General features: G+C 25.2%; 6 protein-coding genes across 14 annotated transcripts in view; 4 read left to right on the plus strand and 2 right to left on the minus strand.

Annotated features, from left to right (window-relative positions):
- Positions 1 to 5,504, plus strand: part of LOC141535374 (uncharacterized protein CG43867) — a 37,227-nt gene extending 31,723 nt beyond the window's left edge. For 5 of the 7 annotated variants that reach the window (XM_074255270.1, XM_074255272.1, XM_074255276.1 and 2 more), the window contains 7 exons: positions 1,260 to 1,552; positions 1,646 to 2,219; positions 2,296 to 2,432; positions 2,493 to 2,622; positions 2,911 to 3,120; positions 3,206 to 3,341; positions 3,415 to 5,504. In XM_074255270.1, the coding sequence (XP_074111371.1) occupies positions 1,260 to 1,552; positions 1,646 to 2,219; positions 2,296 to 2,432; positions 2,493 to 2,622; positions 2,911 to 3,120; positions 3,206 to 3,341; positions 3,415 to 3,479 (1,545 nt within the window). In that variant the 3' untranslated portion in view covers positions 3,480 to 5,504. The remainder of the gene's footprint in view (positions 1 to 1,259; positions 1,553 to 1,645; positions 2,220 to 2,295; positions 2,433 to 2,492; positions 2,623 to 2,910; positions 3,121 to 3,205; positions 3,342 to 3,414) is intronic. The other 2 variants (XM_074255273.1, XM_074255274.1) reach the window with 1 other exon arrangement.
- A 445-nt stretch (positions 5,505 to 5,949) lies between these two features.
- Naa20a (N-alpha-acetyltransferase 20 A) lies at positions 5,950 to 7,536 on the minus strand. The gene is made up of 6 exons (XM_074255279.1): positions 7,345 to 7,536; positions 7,134 to 7,158; positions 6,760 to 6,850; positions 6,526 to 6,655; positions 6,311 to 6,447; positions 5,950 to 6,216 (listed from the first exon to the last, which is right to left on the minus strand). The coding sequence occupies exons 1-6, from the start codon at positions 7,395 to 7,397 to the stop codon at positions 6,131 to 6,133; spliced, it is 522 nt and encodes a 173-aa protein (XP_074111380.1). The 5' UTR covers positions 7,398 to 7,536; the 3' UTR covers positions 5,950 to 6,130.
- A 146-nt stretch (positions 7,537 to 7,682) lies between these two features.
- On the plus strand, positions 7,683 to 14,326 carry LOC141535375 (acyl-CoA:lysophosphatidylglycerol acyltransferase 1). Its single transcript, XM_074255278.1, is given in 8 exon segments — positions 7,683 to 8,346; positions 8,422 to 8,762; positions 10,618 to 10,772; positions 10,775 to 10,834; positions 10,916 to 11,130; positions 11,205 to 11,478; positions 11,805 to 11,956; positions 12,026 to 14,326. Coding segments are annotated over 7 exon segments (1,200 nt in total). The 5' UTR covers positions 7,683 to 8,346; positions 8,422 to 8,655; the 3' UTR covers positions 12,263 to 14,326.
- Positions 14,327 to 14,896: 570 nt separating this feature from the next.
- Eef1delta (elongation factor 1-delta) lies at positions 14,897 to 20,569 on the plus strand. Of its 3 annotated transcripts, none has more exons than XM_074255071.1 (7): positions 14,897 to 15,054; positions 16,964 to 17,101; positions 18,409 to 18,507; positions 18,986 to 19,100; positions 19,195 to 19,355; positions 20,014 to 20,083; positions 20,170 to 20,569. In XM_074255071.1, exons 2-7 carry the CDS (start codon positions 17,009 to 17,011, stop codon positions 20,448 to 20,450), a joined length of 819 nt encoding a protein of 272 aa, XP_074111172.1. In that variant the 5' UTR covers positions 14,897 to 15,054; positions 16,964 to 17,008; the 3' UTR covers positions 20,451 to 20,569. The 3 variants fall into 3 exon arrangements, with proteins under 3 accessions (XP_074111172.1, XP_074111174.1, XP_074111173.1); XM_074255072.1 differs by having other exon boundaries at positions 14,904 to 15,054; positions 16,954 to 17,101; XM_074255073.1 differs by lacking the exon at positions 18,409 to 18,507.
- On the plus strand, positions 15,064 to 16,922 carry Snm1 (DNA cross-link repair protein snm1). Its single transcript, XM_074255064.1, has one exon. The coding sequence runs from the start codon at positions 15,486 to 15,488 to the stop codon at positions 16,662 to 16,664; it is 1,179 nt and encodes a 392-aa protein (XP_074111165.1). The 5' UTR covers positions 15,064 to 15,485; the 3' UTR covers positions 16,665 to 16,922.
- Positions 20,570 to 20,708: 139 nt separating the features above from the next.
- Scot (Succinyl-CoA:3-ketoacid CoA transferase) lies at positions 20,709 to 23,425 on the minus strand. Its single transcript, XM_074255062.1, has 7 exons — positions 23,229 to 23,425; positions 22,577 to 22,960; positions 22,077 to 22,502; positions 21,891 to 21,999; positions 21,589 to 21,805; positions 21,279 to 21,490; positions 20,709 to 21,197 (listed from the first exon to the last, which is right to left on the minus strand). The coding sequence occupies exons 1-7, from the start codon at positions 23,316 to 23,318 to the stop codon at positions 21,010 to 21,012; spliced, it is 1,626 nt and encodes a 541-aa protein (XP_074111163.1). The 5' UTR covers positions 23,319 to 23,425; the 3' UTR covers positions 20,709 to 21,009.
- Positions 23,426 to 23,919: the final 494 nt, after the last annotated feature.

Here is a 23,919-nt window from a genome sequence, read left to right on the forward strand (position 1 = left end):
AATAATACTTGACTAAGAACTAATACAGAAAAATTTAAGTTTATAACATCCATTGTCATTTTCATTTGCCGCTTTGAATGCGCTATGTTGTGCGCTTTCTAACATGTAAGATGCATGAATGTATATTTCCTATAATTGTTTCATACCCATAATATGCACAAATTAATTAAGTACATTTGTTTTATCACGTATGTCTTACTTAATTCATTGTATCGAATTATTATCTTAATCATTATCCCTCACGTGAAATGAACGTAATTTGATAAGTTATATTAGAAACTAATAGAATTATATTTACATAATTGTACAAAAATATAAAAATTTAATCATCAATATTAAACTTTAAAGATAAAGACAAAAAATTTTTATTATAGTAAAAAAAAAATTTTTTTCAAAATGCGTTTATTTACACATACACTTGCAAAATGGTATGTTGGTGTACATCAGAACCCAAACACACAAAACAACATTATTAGAATCAACTTTTTGCCTTTAATCAGTTGATTTTGCAATTAGATTGAGATTCTTCTTTTTTTGTCGTATGTCGCTTAATCAATTAAGTAATAGTTAATTATTACAGCAAAATATAATAGCCGGATTTAATTAAGCTAGAATTTTTTATATCTTACGCTGAGTGAATTACAACGAGTGAGATAAACAAATGAGTGAACCTTTGTTCCCCGCTTTTAATTATCATTATTAAAAGTGATAATGCGTTGTGTTTTTTTTTTTTTTTTTTTTTTTTTTTTTTTTTTTCCAAATTGCCAATTCAAAAACATTTTTTTGTTATTAACTTCATCGCTTTAAATTCACAATATTTTATTCATTAATTAATATACTTGTAATTAACAAATCGCGTTTTTTTATCTTGCACTTTCATTATGGTTTACTAAATAGTAGGTTTAGATATTAAAAAAAAAAAAAAAAATTCAACTATTTTTTCATTAACTGATACACTTTTTAATACATTATTTTCTTAAAAAAAAATTTTTACTACTTAGTCAAATTTTCTTATCGCTTTTTTATCTTTTATTATTATTCATCGCTATTTTTTAAATTATAAAAAATATTTATGAAAAATAGATTAATGTCAAAGATGAGGCTCAATATATTTTACATTGATTAAGGGTAACATGTCAAATCAATAGAAAAAAATTATTAAAAAAAAAAAAAAAAAATTCGACAAAAAGGGTCTTAGAATATGTTAAGTGTGGGTCGAAATGCACGGATGATAGTAGTATGCCAGCATACCATTACAGCAACTCCTACTGTGCGCCACGCAATCGCTCTTCACTTGCGATACGCAAAGCCCCGCGGCAAACGGCGGCAGTGAAAATGCGGATGCGCAGTCGACGGCTTCAACTTCTCACAGTCCTCCGCTCACGCAGGGTCATTCAACATCAACTATTTTGGACTGCAAAACAAATCCTGCTCAGTACGTGCTGGTTCAAGGGTGGCAATTACTCGCGCTAGCTGTTTCACTCTTCTTACCAAGGAACAATCGTCTGCTCTGGTATTTGAAGCTTCATCTGCAAAGAAATGCGGATTCTAAGTAAGTATTCTGTTTATTTTATTTTATTTTTTTTTTTTTTTTTTTTTTTTGGGCAAAAATTGATAATTAAATATAATTATTTATTATTTTAAGAACGGAGTGCGGCAAGTATGCAGCATACTGCGAACGCGCGCTGGAAAGAACTCTTCAGAATGGAGGAAGAGAAGTTAAACCTTCTCGGATGGAAGTTTTATCGATTTTATTGAAAAATCCGTATCATCATTCTTTACCTCATGCTATTCCAGTTCACTTTCTCAATGGCACTTATCAAGTTGTGAGTTTCGACGGAAGTACGACGATTGAAGAATTTTTGCACACTCTCAATCAAGAAATTGGTTGTCGGGATGCACATCAGTCTGGCTTTACTTTATTCAGTGATGATCCTATTGAAAAAGATCTGGAACATTTCATTGATCTTCAAGCTAAACTTTGCGATATTATTTCTAAATGGGAAACAGCGCTGCGAGAGAAGGGTTCGGGTAAATTTGAAAATACTCGAGTTATACAACTCACGTATAAGTCAAGGTGTTATTGGCGATCAGCAGCAAAAATGGAAACTGATCGAGAACGTTTATTGCTGTGTTATCAAGTTAATCAACAAGTAGTACAAGGAAAGTTTCCATTAAATCGGGATTTGGCTTTTGAGCTAGCTTCACTTATGGCACAAGTTAGTTTTTTTTTTTCTTTTCAGTACTTTAATATCATAACTACCTTGATTTTAATTTAATTTTTAAATTCTTTAGATTGATTTTGGAGAATATAATCATGATAAAATACGAGGAAGTGGACCTGCTAATAATCCAAGTCATTTGATACTACAAGCGTTGGATAAATTTTTCCCAATACGATATCGATCAAATATTTCAACAGATCAACTAAGGTTTGTATTTTATAATTAAATTGATTTTATTTGTTCTGTATAACATTATTTTTGTTACAGAGAATTACAAGAAAAATTACAAGAAAAATGGGTAGGATTACGAGGCCGCAGTGTTATTGACTGTGTGAGAATTTACCTTACTTGCACTCGAAAATGGCCTTTCTTTGGTGCAACTTTATACCAAGCAAAAGTAATAAATTTTTTAATTAATAAATAATTTTTTTTTATTTTTACAGTAAATTTAAAAAATTCATTATACTTTATGTATTTATTTATTTACTTTTTTTCAAGTAGATTATATCACTTATATTGAAGTTTCAAGTTTCAATGTCAGTTTAGTCAGTAGAGAAACAAGATAATTTTAGACCAATGCAAATAATAGCAGATTAGTGTTACATCTCTTGTCAAACAAGATATTAATATTTTATATCTAATTGTTTATGATATTGACAATAATAACATTGTATAATTTTTTCAGCTCAAGCAAGCAGAACCCATTACTCTATGGATTGCAGTTTCAGAGGATAGCGTTACATTACTAGAATTACAATCAATGGCGGTTATGTATCGTTATAATTACGCTAACATAATAACATTTGGTGGATGCTTGGATGATTTTATGCTCGTTGCATGCCCTGATGAAGGTGTAGCAGAACAAAAATTAATATTTGTTCTCAGTAAACCGAAGGTATAATTTATTACAGGTTTATTTTATCTAATATTATTACCTTCAATGAATAAAATAAACGATTAAAATAAAATTACCCTGTTAGATTTTAGAAATAACTCTATTGATTGCTGATTATATGAATGCTCTGGGACATACATTACCTGGTACTCCTCAAATGAATACTTTAACAAGAAATGGATCACACAGATCAATTAAATCTACGATGAGACATACTACTGGTAAATTTAATTGAAAATGATCTTAAATAATTATCATTTTTAATTTTTTTTATTCATAAATTTTGATCAATAGGTTCAAGCTGTCTTCCGACTCAACCTGATATTCTAAAATCAACACCAGATCATCAAAGACCTTGAGATGAACACTGCGAAAAATATTTATACAAATTTAAGAAGTAAGGTAAAATTAAAAATAATTAATAAGATGAAATCGTGTAAAGTTTACCAATTATACTCATAGGCATTAAAGTAAATAAATTAATACGATTGAATGCACTGCCTAAAAATAGTAATGATGGAAAAATAAAATAATTTTGATGATTAAATATAATGAAAGAACATGAATAGAAAAATTCTGAAATTAACTATGAAAAAATATATTTTATTGCTATGATTGCTTGTACATATGACGTATTTAATTGTAACGTAAGATTGTGATGTTTATTGTCAATGAAAAGAACAAAAGTAGAGTAATTGAATTGAAAAATTAAAAAAAAAAATTAAATAAAACAGAACTGGTATGTAAATAGTAATAAATCTTTGTCGTATTCAATGTGTAGAGTTTTGAGTTAATTATAAGGGAAGATGCAGGACATCGGAGATAACAAGGGCCGGTTTTCTTGCCATTATATCAAGCGTAAAATTTTCAAAAAAAAAAATTGATGTTAAAATATTATAAATTATTATTTACGTATTTATTATACGTTTTTTTACATACACTAAATTTTTAATTGTGAATTTTTTATTATATTGACGACCTAACAATAATCAGCAATAGAACAAAAAAATATTGATTAAGTAAAATCACTATATTGTACAAAATTTAATCATGAACTGTCGAACAGAAGTTTGATGATGTACTAATGTAGTTTTAAAATTTATCGGCTGTTTAATTTTACAAAATAAAAAATAATTTCAATTCTAAATAAAATTTTTAGCTATTATTGTAAATATTTTAATAATGATTTTGTAACAAAACAACAAAAATTGTCAGAATGAATTTTAATTAGTTGTTAAATTTTTTATTTTTAAAAAAATTAAATTGTAAAAATAATGCTTGCAATCGAAATATTTAGATTAAGATACATATATTAATCTCGATGTTTAATAAATTTATACATAATTGATATTAATTAATTAGTTTTTCATCAGTGCGTATGTCTAATTTCTTTGGTTTAATGTAAAAATTTTCTCAATTATTTATAAATCTACGTTTGTTTAATTTTTTTATTGCATTCATGATTTTAATTCAAGAAGTAATTGAATCTTTTTAAGAATCCTTATTTCAGAATATAGAATATTCAAAAGTTTTAGACTATTATAATTTTTATTATTATATTATTATAATAACAAAATTATAAAATTTCTTACAAATATCAATTTCATAAAAAATTAAATTAAGTACTTTTTTTCTTAATTAACAATATTTACTTCTTGTGCCATGAAGATATTTTTTATGAAAATTTCAAAAATGGAGATACATATTGTCACATTAATTTTTAGTATTACTATCATTGAAAAAAAAAAAAAAATTTAAACCATTAAATTAATATAATCATTGTAGTTTTATACTTTGATATGAATGAACATGAACAAATCTAGAATAATTTTTTTTTTTTATATAAAATATTTAGTACGTTATTAGAAAACAATATTATCGATATTCTGGTAAAAGCTAGTCTTGTGTTTATTTTTAATTAATGAGTATTATAAAAAATTATACGTATTAAATCAACCAAACTTTTTTAAAAACGATTGATATTAACTTACAAAAAATATACTCAAATATTGAAAAAATATATATGTAAAAGAAATATTGATGTGAATAAATTACGGACGTCTTCCCTTTTACGTATGATAGGAACCTTCACATTAAAATGATGTGTACTGAGATATATTTGAGTATATATTTATACGAAGATATCTGATGTACACTAAGATATATTTCGTGTAAATATAACACAAAAATTAGTCGATTTTTCGACTATAGAAAAACAAATTTGATGGGTAAGAAAAACCATTCCTAATAAGGCGATTAAGAAAATAAAATAGCTATATAACATAAAAATAATAAAAATATGTATAATTGTTCAAGTAATTTTATAATTTAAAATAAATAATTATGTCATAGTGATTAGTACAAAATATAAAATATAAACACAATTTGTTGTCTAATTTTTTATAAATAAACATTATTGTACTTACGCTATTGGAAAATGAATAAATAAGAGTTTCTGATGAATCAATATGTGTTTTTGGGTAATGCGTTAGATTTATATAATTATATTACTGAAGAAACAGCCCGAAAAAAAAAAAAAAAATGAATAATTATGTAAAATTAATACTTTTATGCAAATTTTTTTTTCTTGATATTTCCCGAGCGGCTCAAAGAATTTTTACGCTAAAATATTCAAATTCAAAAAGGAAGTAAAATTAAACTCTTAAAAATTATATTGTCACTCTCTTTTTAATTATTGTTAATGTGATTCTTTATTTGGTATATTATTTACACTTATGAATGACGATTTGTGATAATTTAAGAGTTATGCTTTTTTTTTTTTTTTTTTTTTTTTTTTGTATAAATTGATTATTAAAATGTTTTATGTTATTAGAAAAAAAAAAATTCTCATTACCGTTGCTGAATTTTTGGATCCACCGTTAAAAACGGTGGATCCAAAATTCTTCATCAGGAATAATGAACTTGATAAATTAATGATGAAAATTTATAAAACTACAATAGTTCATACTTAAACATAAATTACATCCATTGTTGTCTCATCAAACCAATGTCATTCAACTTCTTCTGGACGTACCGGATGAGTTAGAGGTATTACTGATTGTTTTAATACATCTCTTGATAAAGCTTTTCTCATATCTATAAAAAATCATACGTATTATCTAAAATATATAGATGACAATAATAATTATTAAAAATTTGTAATCATTACTAAAATAATTCTTTGACTTACCGTAAGCATTTTCGTCCGGATCGCCATTGTAATATTCCAATACAGTTCGATAAACAATGTAACCTAATTGTTGATACATCTGTATGGCTACTTTATTACTAACTCGAACAAATAAATCCACGAAATAAGCTTGTTTTCTAGAACAGAAGAAAATTTTGATTTATTAAAATTGAAACGAATAATAATTTAGTAAAAAATGTATTTTAAAATATTACTTTTCAGATACTTCTTCCAAGTACTTCATCAATTTTGCAGCAAGACCCAATCTTCTATAATCTGGAGAGACAGTAAGAGCTGTTACATGTCCATGCCATGATTCTCCACTTCCTTCAGCTTTTCCCATAACTGAAAATTTTAGATTAATTTTTATTTTTAAAAATAATGTCATGAAATTTTTTCCAAATAAAAAAAATTGTATTTAATTTTAATTAATATAAAATTATTCTTACTATAACCCATTATTTCTCCGCTGGGAGATTCAGCTACTTGGATATATTCTGGCCAATGAGCCAGATAGAGCATGTAAAATGATAATCCATACTATTACTAATTAAGGAATAATTTAAACAATTTACTAACAATTATAACAAAATGCTAATTGTATTACTCTAAACTATTTTTTTTTTTTGTTACAAATGAGTCAACAAAATAAATGAGTAAAAAAAAAAAAAACTAATGTGTTAAATAAACTGAAAATTAAAAATTATACATTAAGTTATAACTGAAACATATTTACAAATAATACTATTATGTTATTTATTTATTTATTCAAATAAATAGATAAATAAAATGTTAATTTGTTTTTTTGTTATGAAAAGGATACAGTCTCCGTCAATGGATCAAGGTTACTGTAGCAGAAAAATATAAAATTATTATTTCACAATGAAGTGAGTTAATAATAAATAAAAGCTCTTAAATAGTATGAAACTTGATACAAAAAATCCGATAAAAATTTTTAGTAAAATATAAATTGAAAGTATTTAAAAATTTATCGTTAATTTCTTGTATAATAAAAATTAATTGTCAATACTTACACATTATTAAATTTGAATAAATCATCGCAAGTAAAAGGCCTTATAATCGACATATTTATTGTTTATTAATATTGATAATTTACGTAAGTATAATTACTTTAACCACTGTAATTTTATTTATCGCAGAAATTAGGTTAGACATGCAACAAAGCCAATTTAATTTATTAGTAAAAAATATAATACAATACGGACTGCTGGAACTATACCTAAGTATTTGAAAATATATTGTATGATATTGTAGGTATATTTCGGCGCCTTCAGTCTAGTACTTTCTATATCCAACATTACCTATAGTCTATTTTGCTAACTCCGTTTTATTAAATTTGTTGTTTAAATTTATCGTTCAGCTGATTTCAGTTAATGACTTTCATTGGAGTGTTTACGCATAAATTTGCGTTTAAATGTGTGTAAACAATTAATTTATTCATCTATTAAGAACAATTAACAAGTTATTTTTTATTTGGAATAAAATAGTGAGTGATAGTTCAGCGTATTGGATTATCAAAATATACTCTAAAACGTAGTAAATAAAATATTTAAAAAAAGGAAGAAAAAAAAATAGTACAGTTGAAAATAAGCATTGCAAATTTAGCCAATCATGACATGATTGCCTTCGGGTTAGGTTATAAATAATGAAATCCATTGAACAAAGGTTGCTTTTAATTCTTTAAACTCTAATAATTTATATAAGTATATAATAATATTACATATTATATTATATATGATATAATAATTAGTGCGCGTCTTCAAGATAACAGAAGTCGATTGGAAAACGTCCAAAAAATATTCATTAGCAGATAACCTTTTTTTTTTTGTTCAATGTGAAAAAATATTCATTCTGCTGAGGTGATTGATGTAACACTTTAATTTTTAATTCGCAGCAATCAGTATTTGAGGATCAAAGACTACAACCAGGACAAACAGATAATCACAAAAGAACTCAGGATACAAAAATAGTATTTTTCTACAATATACGAATTAATGATTTAATTTAATGAGCCGGTAATAGAGAAGTGAATCATTTTATTGATGACGATTGTTCCATACACACCATTTACGTTTTTTATTCTATTACAGACATTAATATATTTATCGTCCCCGGCAAGTAAAACTTGATAAGACACTGCTCTATATTTATATACATTTGTGTGTATTGTATATAAGTTAAAATAACAAGTTTTATTCAATTACAAAAAATATATATACATATATACATATATCTATAATTGATATAATTTACGGCTACCAGTGTGCTTTGTATTATTCTTCGTGTAACATGTATATTATGTAATTTTAGTTTTAAGAAATGCTATGGTGGACATAAATTGTGCACGTGAGAGCTACTCGATATTGTATGACGGGTGGCATTTTTCTAAGATGACAGATTCATCATCTTCGCCTTCATCGGCTTTTATCAAGTAAGATTAACCCCTTGTGTTTATTATTAATATCCAAAATTAACACCTGTTATTTACTATTAATTATAGTTATATTTAACCGGTAATTGCAGAAGATTTTCACAAAAATTCTGGATTTTATTTTTATTCAGCATTTATAATATTTAACTATTAAATAATAATTCATTTATTTTATTTACAGGAGATTTTAAAGTAACCATTTATGTTATTACTTGTTACTTAATCGTTATCCGAGTATGTTATAATACTTGTCATATAGCATCCACTTTATTTTATCCTTGGTCAATGTTTTATTTACATTACATAGAACTTTTATTATTTTTCAAATCACGATTTTCTCAGACCGGTTATTGCATCACATTTTTATGATACACAAATTAGTAGTTTTAGTTATTCAGGTATTAATTTATAAAAAATATTTTTTACTACTTAATATTATATCTTGCATTCAATTGTTATCTATCTGTTTCATTATGCCTTAGATAGTAGTATTGATAATTATTTTTTATTGTCTTAGCCAGTGACATTTTTTTCAAGTTTTTGTTTTTCGGCGGGAAAGAGAAGCTATTTTTATTTTTTTATTCATAATAATCAGAAGAGAATCTTTTAAATTAAAAAAAAAGACAAAACAATTGAAAATAAATACATCAAAAATTGACACTGTCTACCATCAGTATCACTCTTAATTTAATAATATAGGTCGTATCCAATTTATATCATCTTGAGGATATCTATCTCAATTCTTAACGATATAATTGCATAAGTGGATAGTGCAAAGGCTTCAAAGCTATATATTAAGCACAATCTTTCAAAGATAGATTGTTTATATATTTTATATTGCAAAAATTTATTCATATACATATTTAAAATTCGTATAAAAAAATTTTATATAACATTTATTGAGATCCAATAATTGTAAATAGCAGAAATATGCTTGTAAATAGATAAAACGTATTTAGTTTTTTTTTTTTTACATCAGATTCTTATAGTATAATATTAAAGATAATTACCATAAACATTAGTCACTGTTTGTGATGGCTACGTGAGTTCGTCGTCGAAAATATTTCGACCAAACTATCAAGGTTAAATATAAATAAAAATATTAATTGTATAAATCAATACCTATTATTAATTTTTAATGCTCTGTTCCAATTTATTTAGTACTATAATAATTGATATTACACTTGTATCAAGGTACTATTATGTCAATTAATATTTGTGGAGCATCAAAATAATTATGCGATATTTACATCAAAAAATCAATTTTTTTACTATCGAATTTTATCAAAAATGTTTTTATAATATTTACACTTTATCAATGAGATGGTGATAAAACATTCTAAATGAATTAAAGCTTGCCCTAAATTTAAATAAAAATTAATAAATATTAAATAATTTATAATTTATTAATTAATGATAAATTAAAATCAGTATTAATAAACATTTCAAATTTTATGAATAACTGTAATTGATTCTCTTGTAAGGATTTAACATGTACATTGCATGTATACAAAGTTAAATCCGCATTAAAATCGATTTAGTTGTTCCCTAGTTATAAATAAACACGCATAGTTATACAGCCGCTATGTTTTACATGTTATCTACATTTAACTTATGTATCTTGGTAGAAAAAAAAAAAAAAATACAAAGCAATTTATTAATTAATTAACTATTGTTTAAAATATTATGCTTTGCAATTGTTATTTTTTTTTTACTCGATAATTTTTGTTATCATCGTGATAAAAAATACAATAAAATCCAAATGATTAAATAACATAATTTATATTAATTATAATAACGATGTACTTGAATATTATTGAAAATAAATTAACAAAAAATTTTTTTATGATTTCAGTATTATCACCAATATTTTTACTGTTGTAAAAGCCGTACTTCGCATCGGATTTGTTATTCTTAATAATATTTATTGTATACCAACATATGTAATATGGATGATGCTGTTATCCCCTGTAAAATTATTTCAACCAGGAATTTATTGGCGAATCGAGGGTCTTTTTTCCACTGGTTACTAGCGATGGTATCCATGTGGTCTTGGTCAGCCGGTTATGACAGTAAGATTTTATATTATAAACAATTATTTTATACTGACTAAGATTATTATAACTGAACTTTTTTTTTTTTTTTTTTTCTAGTCATTGAACATGGCGATGATTTACAACCAATCATAAATGACAGAACACTAGTCATTGCAAATCATCAAAGTACTGGCGATGTTCCGATGTTGATGGCTGTTTTTAATTCCAAGCCAAATGTTTTACCAAATTTAATGTGGATAATGGATCGTATATTTAAATTTACAAATTTTGGAATTGTCTCATTGTTACATCGAGATTTCTTTATTTCTTCAGTAAATATAATTGATGATAACTATTTTTAATGTATGTAAATATCATTTTTTTTTTTAAATGAATTTTTTAACAGGGTCGTAAACGAAGAGAAGAAAGTCTTAAACAATTAGAGTTACATTTGGATAACTCGTATATACCTCTTGAAAGAAAGTGGATAGTACTTTTTCCCGAAGGTGGTTTTCTGTGTAAAAGACGAGAAACTTCCCAAAAATATGCAAAAAAAAATAATTTACCAATATTAGAAAATGTGACTCTACCAAGAGTGGGTGCTATGCGAACAATATTTGATAAACTTGGCCCCGTTTTAAACAACGATTCTTCTGAGAACCAGTTAAACGCTAGATCAAGTAAATTGTTACTTTTTTTTATTTATTTTCTCTTATTTTATATCGTGAAGACAAACTTTGTCAAAAGCAATGCTCCTTCATATGCCAAATTTTTTATTATGTTTTTTTTTTGTCACATCAATCAATATTTACAAAGTGAGTAATGCAATGAATTATCCAATACAAGTTTTGTATTAACAAGTATGATTCACTTATCGCCAAGTAAAGAAAAATATTTCGTTTTATCATCTTTTTTTTTTTTTTTTTTTTTTTTTTTTTTTTAATTCACAAAACTTGTATTTAAAACCATTAAAAATATTATAACAAAATGAAACATTGATTTACAGATGTGGGTCTAAATAAACCGGAAATTCGTTGGGTTTTGGATATAACAGTTGCATATCCTCAGGGTAAACCGATTGATTTACCAACAATCATTACGGGGTCGAGGCCGCCCTGTGAAACCGTCCTTTTTTATCGATTATTTCCAAGTTCTGTAGTAAGTATTAATCGAATTATAATCAGAATATTACATAACAGAAAATAATGGTAAATTTTTTTTCAATAGGTTCCAAAAGATCCCGATTTATTGTCTAAGTGGTTGTATGACAGATGGGCAGAAAAAGAAACATTGTTAGATAATTTTTACAAGTATGGATCATTTGTGGGTTCGTCTGATTCTTCTCGTGAAGGGTCGAAAATTCAACAAGATCCTCTTCGATATTTAGTGCTTCATCTATTTTTTATAACATCTAGCTATATTCACTATCACATGTTTTCTTATGTATTGTCGTGCATTTGGTGAAATTGATTTTATTTATTATACATCACCAGTATACCATTTCACTAATCATTATGACTATCATCATCAAATTCCGTCAAAAATTGTTACATTTTCGCACGATTGAAAAATCTCACTGCAGAAATATATTTATTATTTAGGTATACAAATTTTTCTCTATCAACTTAATGTTGCAAATTATAAAATTTTTAAACAATTCTGTTCAACAAAAGTACTAACTCTTGTTTTTCGTATAAAAACACTATTGACAGTGTGAACAATCCGGTGAATGACTTAAAAATCATGAATAATCATTTTTTGAGTGAAAATTTTTCTAAGTTATAATTATAATAATAATAATATTTGATTAACGAATTAATTAAAAATAATGTAAGATAATTTTTTTTTTTTTTTTTTTTTGTTTAATATTAAAAAATGACCGTCAAACGGTGCTTTAGTGGGTGTAAGTCATTCAAATCGTATTTTTAATTTTGTTTCTTTTTAGGATTATTAATTTGTGATAAACTAAAAGGAAAGAACAAAGATAGATGAAAGAGGAAAGAGGAAATATTTTTTAAGCACATAATTTATCGCAAGAACATAGAATTTTATACGTCCGAATATCCATGTTTCTGAGGTGTAAATTTTATATAATATTAAAATATATACGTATGTATGCATGTATATAAACTAATATTTATCGAAATTAATAATTTAAAAATAATCTGAATCTCGTTACGGGATAAAAGTATAAATCTATAGTAATTTTTTTCTTATCGGATATTTTGTTAATTTTTTCAATTTTATATTAAATACTTCAATTTCATAATGAATTTCTCCACAAAGGAGAAAAACCTTTGTAGATTTTTGCTAAATAAAAAAAAAAAGGAGTCATTTAAAGATTAATAACTAATAATTTTATATCAATGGTCAACATCAAATGATAATTTTTAAATTATTTAATCTAAAAAATTTAGTTACGCAAAATTTTAATTTCTAAGTTATATTCGATATCTGCTATGATCCAATGAAATTTTAAATCAAAGTTTCCATAATATGAAAAATTAATCACCATACTTCAAGGCGCTTTATGCATTTTTTAAATCAGTATTTTTAATTTTGTTTCATAAAAAACGACAAGTCCAAATACTCAAAACCATCAACAGTTTATTAACAATTAAATTCTTCAGTTTTCAGTGCTATTTATTAACATTCTTAACTTGGCCGTCCATTTTTATACAACTTTTAAAGGGTTTAGTCTTTCTTTTACAAAAATTGGATATTATTAAATCATTGATTTTAATTTAAAGCAAATAAAATTATTTGTAACCAATAACTGCAAGTCGTCAGTATTGATTAAAATTTTCTAATATTTTATTGTTCTTTTTATCACAAATGCTTTGAATTTTTTATTACCTGTTTTTGATACTTATCATGAAAACCGATAAATTATCCAAGTATTACAACTCATTGTCACAGTTCAATAAAAAATAATTTACAAGGCAGTAAATTTCTAATTATTTATAGTTACTATAACAATAAAGGCGCCTGAAGTATTTTATCAAAAATAAATCAAAATAACTTGTAAAAAAATTTTTTCTTCACATAAACTTATCAAAGTCTGTAGAAGTTGTACTGTACACAGAAGTGTTTTTTTTTTTGTTTGTATTTGAAAAGTGATCATTTTCATTAACGTTTTATATTCAATTAATAATGATTTATTTAAGATACTAACATTTAAATTAAATTTTTAAATTACTTGTAAGAATAATAAAAAAAAAGAATGGAGTATGAGAAAACGACACTATATGTTATTAAAACTTGCCAATTGTTAAACAATTTGACGTCTAGTCCATTAAACTAATATAAATTTCTCCTATAATTATGACAATTGTTTTTATAATTATGCGAAAAAAGTAATTTTTGTGCTATTATATCACATTGTAATCATGTATAAATTTTTGTAACGTTATATTACAATCTAATTTTTATATCATCCATCACCAATGTATTATTAAAAATTTATTGTAAGTAGTGACATTTTTTCAGTATGTAATTCGACAGCCTGATATATATGATTAAAACATATTCTATTCTACATATTTTTTTTAAACTTCCTTTTCATTTAATTTTTACTAAAAATAAATAAACTTACAAATTATTTAAAAAATTACAAAAGTTGTCGAATATTACTAATAACATTAAAGTTAGCTGTCACTTGATAATTTTTTAATTTTTTTTTTTAACAAATAAATTTGCTCCAAAAAATTATTTAAAAAAAATTGTATTTTTTTTAATTTCTAAATGTCAATTTTTTTTTTCTTATTTGTTTTTGCTTTAATTTATTATAAAATTCTTAAAATTATTAAATATATGCTAAATTAAAATAATAAAAATGCTTTTGAAAATTTCCACAAATATTTTTTTTTAATTTTGACTTGTGGATTTTTTTATAAAAATTTTCTAAAAAAAATTTCTAACGTCTGTCAATCCAATTGTAATTTTTTAAATCCGTATTCAAATTGTGTTGAGCAAAATTAAACTGACATTTCATTGGCTTGATCTTGACTTGCTCCTACCATTCATAAGTTTTATCTATAAAAATTGCTTTTGATGAAGACGTCACAACGGAAGTAGATATCGACTTGCTTTTAGCTAAATAAAACTACACATATAGCGCACGGCGCATGCGCCTATCGAGTTGAATTTCAAGTGCAACATTATAACCATAACCTAATCAGAAGCAAAAGTTAACTGACTGTTGAGTGACCTTGCCGGAAAGCGGTTCAATATTTCTAACAACTATAAAAACTTCGGTAAATATTAATTTATTTATCAATTACTAATTTTTCAGCTTAAAATACTAATATGTTGTGAGCTGAACTACTTTTTTCTTCAGTAATTTACGTAATTGACTTTTTTGACTTTTTTGACTTTGGAGTGAGCACGCCGTAGTCACATAAAACATCAATAATCCGCTATTCATAGAAAAAATTCAAATATTTTTCAAATTATGCTCATAACAAAGTTTAAAAATAACGTTTTTTTTTTTTTATTATTAATAACATTTATTAATTATTTTAATTTTTTTGTTACAAAAAATAATATAATCATTAATTTTTTCTCTCACATATGCACAGATTTGCCTGAAATAAAAATTTGATTTCTGTATTAACAAAATTTTACAAAAAATAAGTAAGTAGAAGTGAGAACAGTAATTTTAAATTGCAGAACCTGCAAATAAAAAATGTCAACTTTTGGTGGCTTAATAGAAGAGATACCTGGAATTTCAGTGGATCGCTTTGATGGCGAAAATTTAAAATCATCTCTTTTTTTTTTAAGCCATTGCCACACCGACCACATGCAAGGATTAACATATCCAAGAGATTTTATTGAAAAAATATTAAAGCAAAATCAATATTTATATTGTTCGCCAATTAGTAAAAAAATACTTGAATGTAAGCTCCAAAGATTAGGCCCTGAAGCTGATTTTATAAAAATCATTGACGGTGTCTCACCAATAATCGTGGAATACACTGTAAAAAATGAAACAAAGTATCTTAAAGTAACGACTATTTCTGCAGGACATTGCCCTGGTTCAGTGATGTTTCTATTTGAAACTGAAAATACATCTGTTCTTTATACCGGAGATTTTCGCTTCGACTCTAAAGATTTATCTAAATTTAAACCTTTGCATGATTTTGTTGACGGTAAAATGATTCCTAAAAAATTTGATAATATTTATCTAGACACAACATTTTTCAATCCTAACAATGATTTTTTTCCAAGTCGACAGGACTGTGTAAAAGAAATTTGTAAAGTTGCTAGCGATTGGATAAGTAAAGATGCTAATAATATTGTCATATTAGAATGTTCCGCTCATTACGGTCCTGAGTATATTTTTATTGAATTGTCCAACGCGTTGAAATTGAAGATACATGTGAAAAATAAAGTTTATGAAAGCTATACATTTTTTCCGGAACTATCTAAATGTGTTACTGATGATCCTCATGCAACTCCGATACATGCTTGCATGGAAAAATCAGATAGTCGTGTTTATTACTTAAAATGTCGTCATGAAGTAAGAGATGAACCAATAATTACTATTATACCGTCAGTGTGGCGTTGGAGGGATAAAGATGTTAAAAAAAATTTCTGTGAATGGGAAGCTAATAACAAAAGATTTTATAATTGTTATTCATGTCATTCGTCTTTCAGCGAACTTAAAAATTTTATTGAATATTTTAAGCCCAATAAATTATATCCCTGCGTTGTTCCAAGATGCGTTAATTTCAATGATTTTAATAATACTTTGAATGAAATTTTAATCAATTCAGAAGAACCTACCAATAGTTTTACCGGATTTCATATGAAACCTTTAAAATTTAAGCCATTAAATGATATTAAAAAAAAATTTTTAGTTTAAGTGACGATGATGATGATTAATATGAGGCTTTTTTAATTTTAAATTAGAGTTAAATATTTTTTTATTTAACATAATATTGTTGATAAAAATTTTATAAACTGTTTTTAAATTTAAATTATATCGTAATATGTACTTTTGTACTTTCATACAATAAATATAAAAAAATAATCTTTATGCTCAAAACTATTCAATCATTTTTTGATGTTACTATAAAAAAAAAAAAAAAAAAAAAAAAAAAAAAATCGAGCTTTAAAAATTATAATTTTTTTTTTTTTTTTAATGAAAAAAGTTTGTTCCAGAAATTTGTAATTTGTTGTAATTAAAATACACAAATATCCTGAAAAATGGCTGTCTCCGCACTTTCTCAAGAAAACTTTTGGGTTAACAAATCTACTTACGACGCTGCCGAACGTTCTCACTATGAACGTCTTTACAAGGTGAGATTAAAATTTTTTTTTTTTTTTATTTATTATCATGAAATAAATTACAAAATTAATTTGAAATATATTTAAACATGTCATCATTAAAATAAATTGATAGTTATACAAGAATTTTTCTATTAATTTATAAAAATATTGTTATTATGATATGTTTAAAAACTATTTACCTCACATCATTACAGTAAATTGACATTAACACTCATTCTTTTCGCCATTAACTATTTGGTTTTAATTACGTTAATCATGCACGAGGAATATCTGGTGACAGTATTGATTAATCTATTGCTCTTTTTTTTTATATCTAACTTTATCTATATCGAGATTGGATAAATTATTGATAAGATAATCAGTAAACGTATCTTCAATATTTTTTTATTTCTTCAAATTATATTATTTTATTTTATTCAATAATTATAATATTTAATTTATTTTTATTGCTTTTATAATATTAAATCTAATTAAATTAAAGATAAAAAAAAAATTAATTTTTAATAATATTGAGAGTACGTTCATTAATCTTTGAACAATAATCCCCAAGTGGTTATCACAGCGTTAGAATATTATTATTTGAAACTTTTTGCCAAAACAATTATTTTTTTTTTTATTTTATTTGACACAAATATTGGAAACTTACATACGAAGAAATAAAATTAAGCGTAGGAATTTTTTTTAAAAATCATATTTGTAAGTTCAATAGTTGAAAAATGTTACAAGGTGGCCTCTCGTAAAATTTTGGAATGCAATGATTCCAAAAAAATTATATCCACTAAAATACAAGATTTCGTTCCCGAAAATTTACCAACAAAGTCATCATCTAAAAAATCTAAAGAGAATAAAAATAAAGCTGATAAAAAAAATAAATACCTAAAAAATGCTGAAAATGATGCTACTGAAAAGAAAGAAGTTTTAAATCAGGTATATGATGATAGTTAAAAAAATTAGTTTTTAGTTATTATTGCTACAATAAATTATTTTGCATAAATATTTTTATTTTGTGAAAATTTTGAGTTATATAGCATGAAATTTTTTGTAGATTAATTTTTAAAAATTCAAATTGTAGATAGTGTGTTACTTTTAGTTGATTTTTTTGTTGTAATTATACTCGAAAAGTTAATTATTTTTTAGTGTTTCTTGCTAATTATAAATATTGCATTAATTATTTCTTTCATTGAATCATTTAAAATGAAAAGACTAATAACCTAATCGCTTTTATGCATCAACTTAAAGAAAAATATAAATAATGTCTAATAAAATAAATTAATTCGTTTGGCGTAAATTTTTCCTTCATATCTCGGTGGGTGCAGGAAAGCCGAGTGACTGGTTGCTCAGAAGATCCTGCCAGGGGAAGCTTAGCCAATGAAGTTGCAAAAGCACGACAACACATTAAAAAGGGTTTACACTGTGTGAGTACCGTCATTTTTGCTCACGTTTTGATTTAAAAATTTTCATTATTTATTATTTTTACTTTTATTTGAGCTTTAAAAAAAATAATTCAATTTTTCAAGTCAGTCAGTTCATACAAATTATTAAAAAAAAATTATAAATTTAAATTTATATGTTGTTCTTTCTAACGCGTCGATTTACTAAGTAGAAATTCTAAATCTTCTCAACCTTAAGCACTTTAACAATTCATAGCTGTGGTGTTTGGAAAAAATTCATTAGCCGGCTCTTACTAATAATTTTTTCCATTAAACTATTTTTTCCATTTAACTATTTCATTAATTTCATATTAAATAAAATTATTTTCCCAAGCTAACTATTTGGTAAAATACTAATCAAACTCACGTAATCAACATTTTTATCATACAGAATTATAAATTTTTTTTACGTTTATAATTAAATTATAATTTACTAATTATTGATTTTTTTATTTATTTTTAGCTGAACAACATTTCAGAAGATTCGGCTGTGCCTACTCAAAATTTGATGAGACGTCTTACTCTTCTTGAAAAAGACAACCGGGAACTTCACTCAACAGTTAAAAAATTGAACAACCGTATGTGACATTTTTTTTTTTTTTTTTTTTTTTTTTTTTAATTAAAATATAACGTTGAATTTTAAAATATTTTTAATAAAATTTTTATTTTTAGACATTGCTGACTTGGAAGCTGCAATTAAAAAATTAGAAATAACCGTTAATGGAAAAAGTTCAGCTCCAGAGCCTCATCTAGCTGTTTGTCCGGCTAAGCCAGCTTCAGCAGCAGCTGACGACGATGATGACGACCTTGATTTATTTGGTGCTGATTCAGAGGTAAGCTCAACGTTGATAATCATTCACATTAATATAAAAAACAATGTTCTTTAATAAATATAAAAATTATCGTTTGTCTTATGAATTCATCATGTATAATATCACAAAATTAAATATTAGTAGTTAGAGATAACTGTATTATACAAGACAATATTTAGTTATTCTAGTTAGTGTTGCACGATTTTTTTCTTAATTCTAGTTAACGAAACGATTTTAAAATTTATGATCTCAATCTCTTTATTAGAGAAAATTTAATGTTTTTCTATTCTTGGAAACAGATTAATGGATATTGAATACTTTGTTAATTTTAATTAAATTATTAACTTAATTTTATACTGCAGTAACTTGAATGGATAAAATTTTTCACACCAGATATTCCTGATATAAACTCTTCGTACCGTAATTAAATTTTATTCAACAATATATTCTATTTCATGTCAAATATTCTTCTTCAATATTTATTATTATTATTATTATTATTAAATCATTCATTTAATATCAATTTTCACGAAACATTGATAAGTATTTTTTTTTTTTCTTTCATTTGTATTTTTAAGGTCACATTCATTAAAATTGTTTCATCTATATTGTTCCATAAATCATAAAATCATTTGAACTATTTATTATTGCAATCATATTAATCTTATTAACATTTAAGGGTGAAGATGCTGAAGCCGCTAAAATTAGAGAAGAACGTCTTGCTGCGTATGCCGCCAAAAAATCTAAAAGTTAGTATCATATTAATTTCAAAAGTCGCTTTACAATATAATTTAAGTTAAACAAAATTATATAATCGTTCAAATTTTATTTACAGAACCCGCGGTAATTGCAAAATCTAGCATAGTTTTAGACGTAAAACCATGGGACGATGAAACCGATATGAAAGAAATGGAAGCTTTGGTGCGGAAGATTACTTGTGATGGACTTTTGTGGGGAGCAGCCAAACTCGTTCCTCTTGCTTATAAAATTCACAAGCTTCAAATTTCTTGTGTGGTTGAAGATGACAAAGTTTCAATAGATTGGCTAACTGAAGAAATTGAAAAGAATGAAGACTTTGTACAAAGTGTTGATATCGCCGCTTTTAACAAGATTTAAATTTTACAGATTTGAAATCAATGCCATCATTATAAATAAATATAATTCATAATAATTCAAGTTACTCTATCATATTTTGGCATTCATTCCATTAGCAATAAAATTACATTGACATTTTACTATGTTGTCTTATTTTACTGTTTAATTATTTATTTATTTTTTCTTAATTTAATAACTGGGAAGTATTTAAATATTATGAAAATTTTTTATAAAATTTAAAAAATTTTGGATGACTTGAGTGTCTGTATGAAAACTAATTAGTTTGGATTATCATCTATTTGACCCATGATTCGTAATTAAAAACGAGTAAATTGTGAAATCTTTGGAATGTATTATATTTATAATATTAAATGATTGACTAAATTAACCTACTTTGTTGATATTAAAAAGCGATTGATTTTTAATATTGTACAAAATAATACTTCTATTGCACTTTACAAAATATATTTTTTTTTTTTTTTTTTTTTTTTTACAATATACCATATTTATTTTAATGTAAATTAAATCGTTTTAAATGCTTTTATAAGTTTTATAGTATAAAAAAAATATGTTGAAATTTTTAAATTTCATCGTCCATCGAAATTTGTTCCATAACTTTCAAATCGTCAGAAACAGAAAATTCGCAACCGGTTGAACTAACAACTTCGCTAATATCGACGTTAGGGGCTAATTCAATTAACCGTAAACCTCCATCAATCACTTCAAATACAGCCAAATCTGTAATGATCAAGTCGACACATTGTTGACCTATAAAATAAAATTTTTACATAAAATAAAAGTACAATTAAAAAATATCACAATAACTAAGTTTAAAAAATAAATAAGTACCAGTTACTGGTAATGTGCAAGCCTCCAGAATTTTCGGGCTTCCGTCTCGAGCTTTGTGCTCCATTGTGACAACTACTTTTGTACCCGCAGCAGAAACTAAATCCATCGCACCGCCCATACCCTTGACCATTGATCCAGGAATCATCCAATTTGCTAAATCCCCATTCTTTGATACTTGCATACCTCCAAGAATTGTTAAATCAACATGACCACTAATAAAAAATAAAAACATGAATAATAACAGTTACCATTAATTATTTCTTAATACTAACTACTAATATCCAAAAGACTGTCAAGAATTTGTTCTTACCCTCTGATCATAGCGAAACTTTCATCACTACTAAAGAAAGATGCACCAGGTGCGACTGTTACCGATTCTTTTCCAGCGTTAATTAAATCTGGATCAACTTGACTCTCATCTGGATAAGGACCAAGGCCCAAAATTCCGTTTTCAGACTGAAGGATCACATTCATACCTTTCTTAATATAATTAGCAGCCAACATTGGCATTCCAATGCCCAAATTAACTGTAAAACAAACGAATAATTATTTAACACCATTAATGTAATAATTAATTAGCTTAAATAATTATTGTAAAAGTTTATTACTCACTATACATTCCATCTTTAAATTCTAGAGCAGCACGTCGGATAATTTTGTCTCTTGCTTTAGTTGCTGGTGTAGCTTTTTTTGATTTTAATGAGGCATTAGTTTTTAATTTCTGAAAAAATTTGATTTTTAATGTCAATACTATTACAAGTAATAAATAATAATGTGAAGCGATAATTTACTCCTTACTTCAATACGTTTTTCATAATTACGGCCTTTGAAAATTCTATCTACATAGATTCCGGGTAGATGAATCTGATCAGGATCTAGTTGACCAACTTCAAGAATTTCCTCAGCTTCAACAATTGTAACATTAGCTGCTTTACACATGACAGGATTGAAATTTCTTGCTGATTTTTTGAAAATTAAATTTCCAGCTTTATCAGCTTTCCAAGCTTTTATTAACGCAAAGTCTCCAGTAATGGCGGTTTCCATGACATAGCTTCGTCCGTTAAATTCTTGAATTTCTCTCGGTTCACCAGATATTTCAGGCTTGCCTTCGGCACCATATTTTATTACGACATTACCCTCCTGGATTATAGTACCGAGACCAGTTGCTGTGAAAAACGCTGGTATACCAGCACCCCCTGCTCTAATACGTTCTGCTAAAGTACCCTGTAAGAAAAAAAAAAAATAAATAAAAAATTTCTATAAAAATAAAGAGATATATAAAATAAAATTGAAAATACCTGGGGCGTCAATTCGACTTCAAGATTACCACTGAGATATTGTTTTTCAAATTCAGCATTTTCTCCAACATAAGAAGCAATCATTCGTTTTATTCTTTGCTGTGATAAAAGTATCCCCAAACCAAAATCATCAATACCAGCATTATTCGATACAACTGTTAAATTTTTACATCCTTTTTTACTTATAGCAGCGATTAAATTTTCAGGAATACCACAGAGTCCAAAACCTCCAACTAATAATTTTGCACCATCAGATATATCACTTATAGCATGATCAACAGATTTAAACAATTTTCCATCTCCAACTGGTGCTTTCAACTCTGTTGCATCTGTTTCTGTTTCATCAGGTGTGTCATTTTTTATAGAAAAATTTACAGCACATATCTAAAAAAAATTAATAATACTAAAGCTGTCAATTTGAAAAAATTTTTTTAACAAATTAATTACAATAAAAAAACGATTCTAAAAATTTTCATGTGTAAAACTTTTTAATAATTTAATTGCTATAAAATTCCAAAAAAATTTTTAATATCTGTCAACTTCAGTGTTATAAAAAATTACATAAAAATAAAATAAATTAATTATGCTAGCAAATATTTCATGATAATAAAATCACGTTATTTTTCAATTAGAGGTTATACATAATATTTACCTTATTAATTTGTAGTTTATTTCTTGTTTGTCGACAACCAACTCCAATTTTAAAAAATATTTTATGACATTTTATAATTCCTAACACCATTGTTAATTTAAATTATTTTTAAATGTCTGATATTATTTTTATTACTACAAATTATCAGAATTAATGGTAAGCACGTCTTTCCACTTGACCGGTAAGTCCAAGACTGAGGCTGATATTTTAAATTGCAAATTAATTATATGAGCCCACATTTATATAAAACATATTTTTATCATAATTAAGTACAACTGATTAAAATTTGTTTTGAATTTTAAATAATAACCCGGCTTAGTGTGATCGAGGTCATTAAAGTCCCGCGTTTAGATAATTTAATTGTAAAATTTTTACACTATAAATCAATACCACTATTTTGATTCGAGATGTTTTTTTTTTTTTTAAATTGTTTATCAATAATAAGACTGTCAATGATATTACTTTTTTTTTTTTTTTTTATTTTGTTTAATAATAAATTACAAAATAAAGCAGTGTTTACATTATTTTATTTACTCTTTATCAATTATGTATTTTTTATAATAATAAAATATTCTTATAAATTAATATTAATATATATATATATATATATATATATATATATATATATATATATATATATATATATATATATATATATATATATATATATATATATATTTACACTTATACA

This window comes from Cotesia typhae, unplaced genomic scaffold, assembly GCF_013202065.1.
Source record: "Cotesia typhae breed Kobodo isofemale line unplaced genomic scaffold, CoteBio_Ctyphae scaffold_13, whole genome shotgun sequence".
NCBI classification, from domain to species: domain Eukaryota; kingdom Metazoa; phylum Arthropoda; class Insecta; order Hymenoptera; family Braconidae; genus Cotesia; species Cotesia typhae.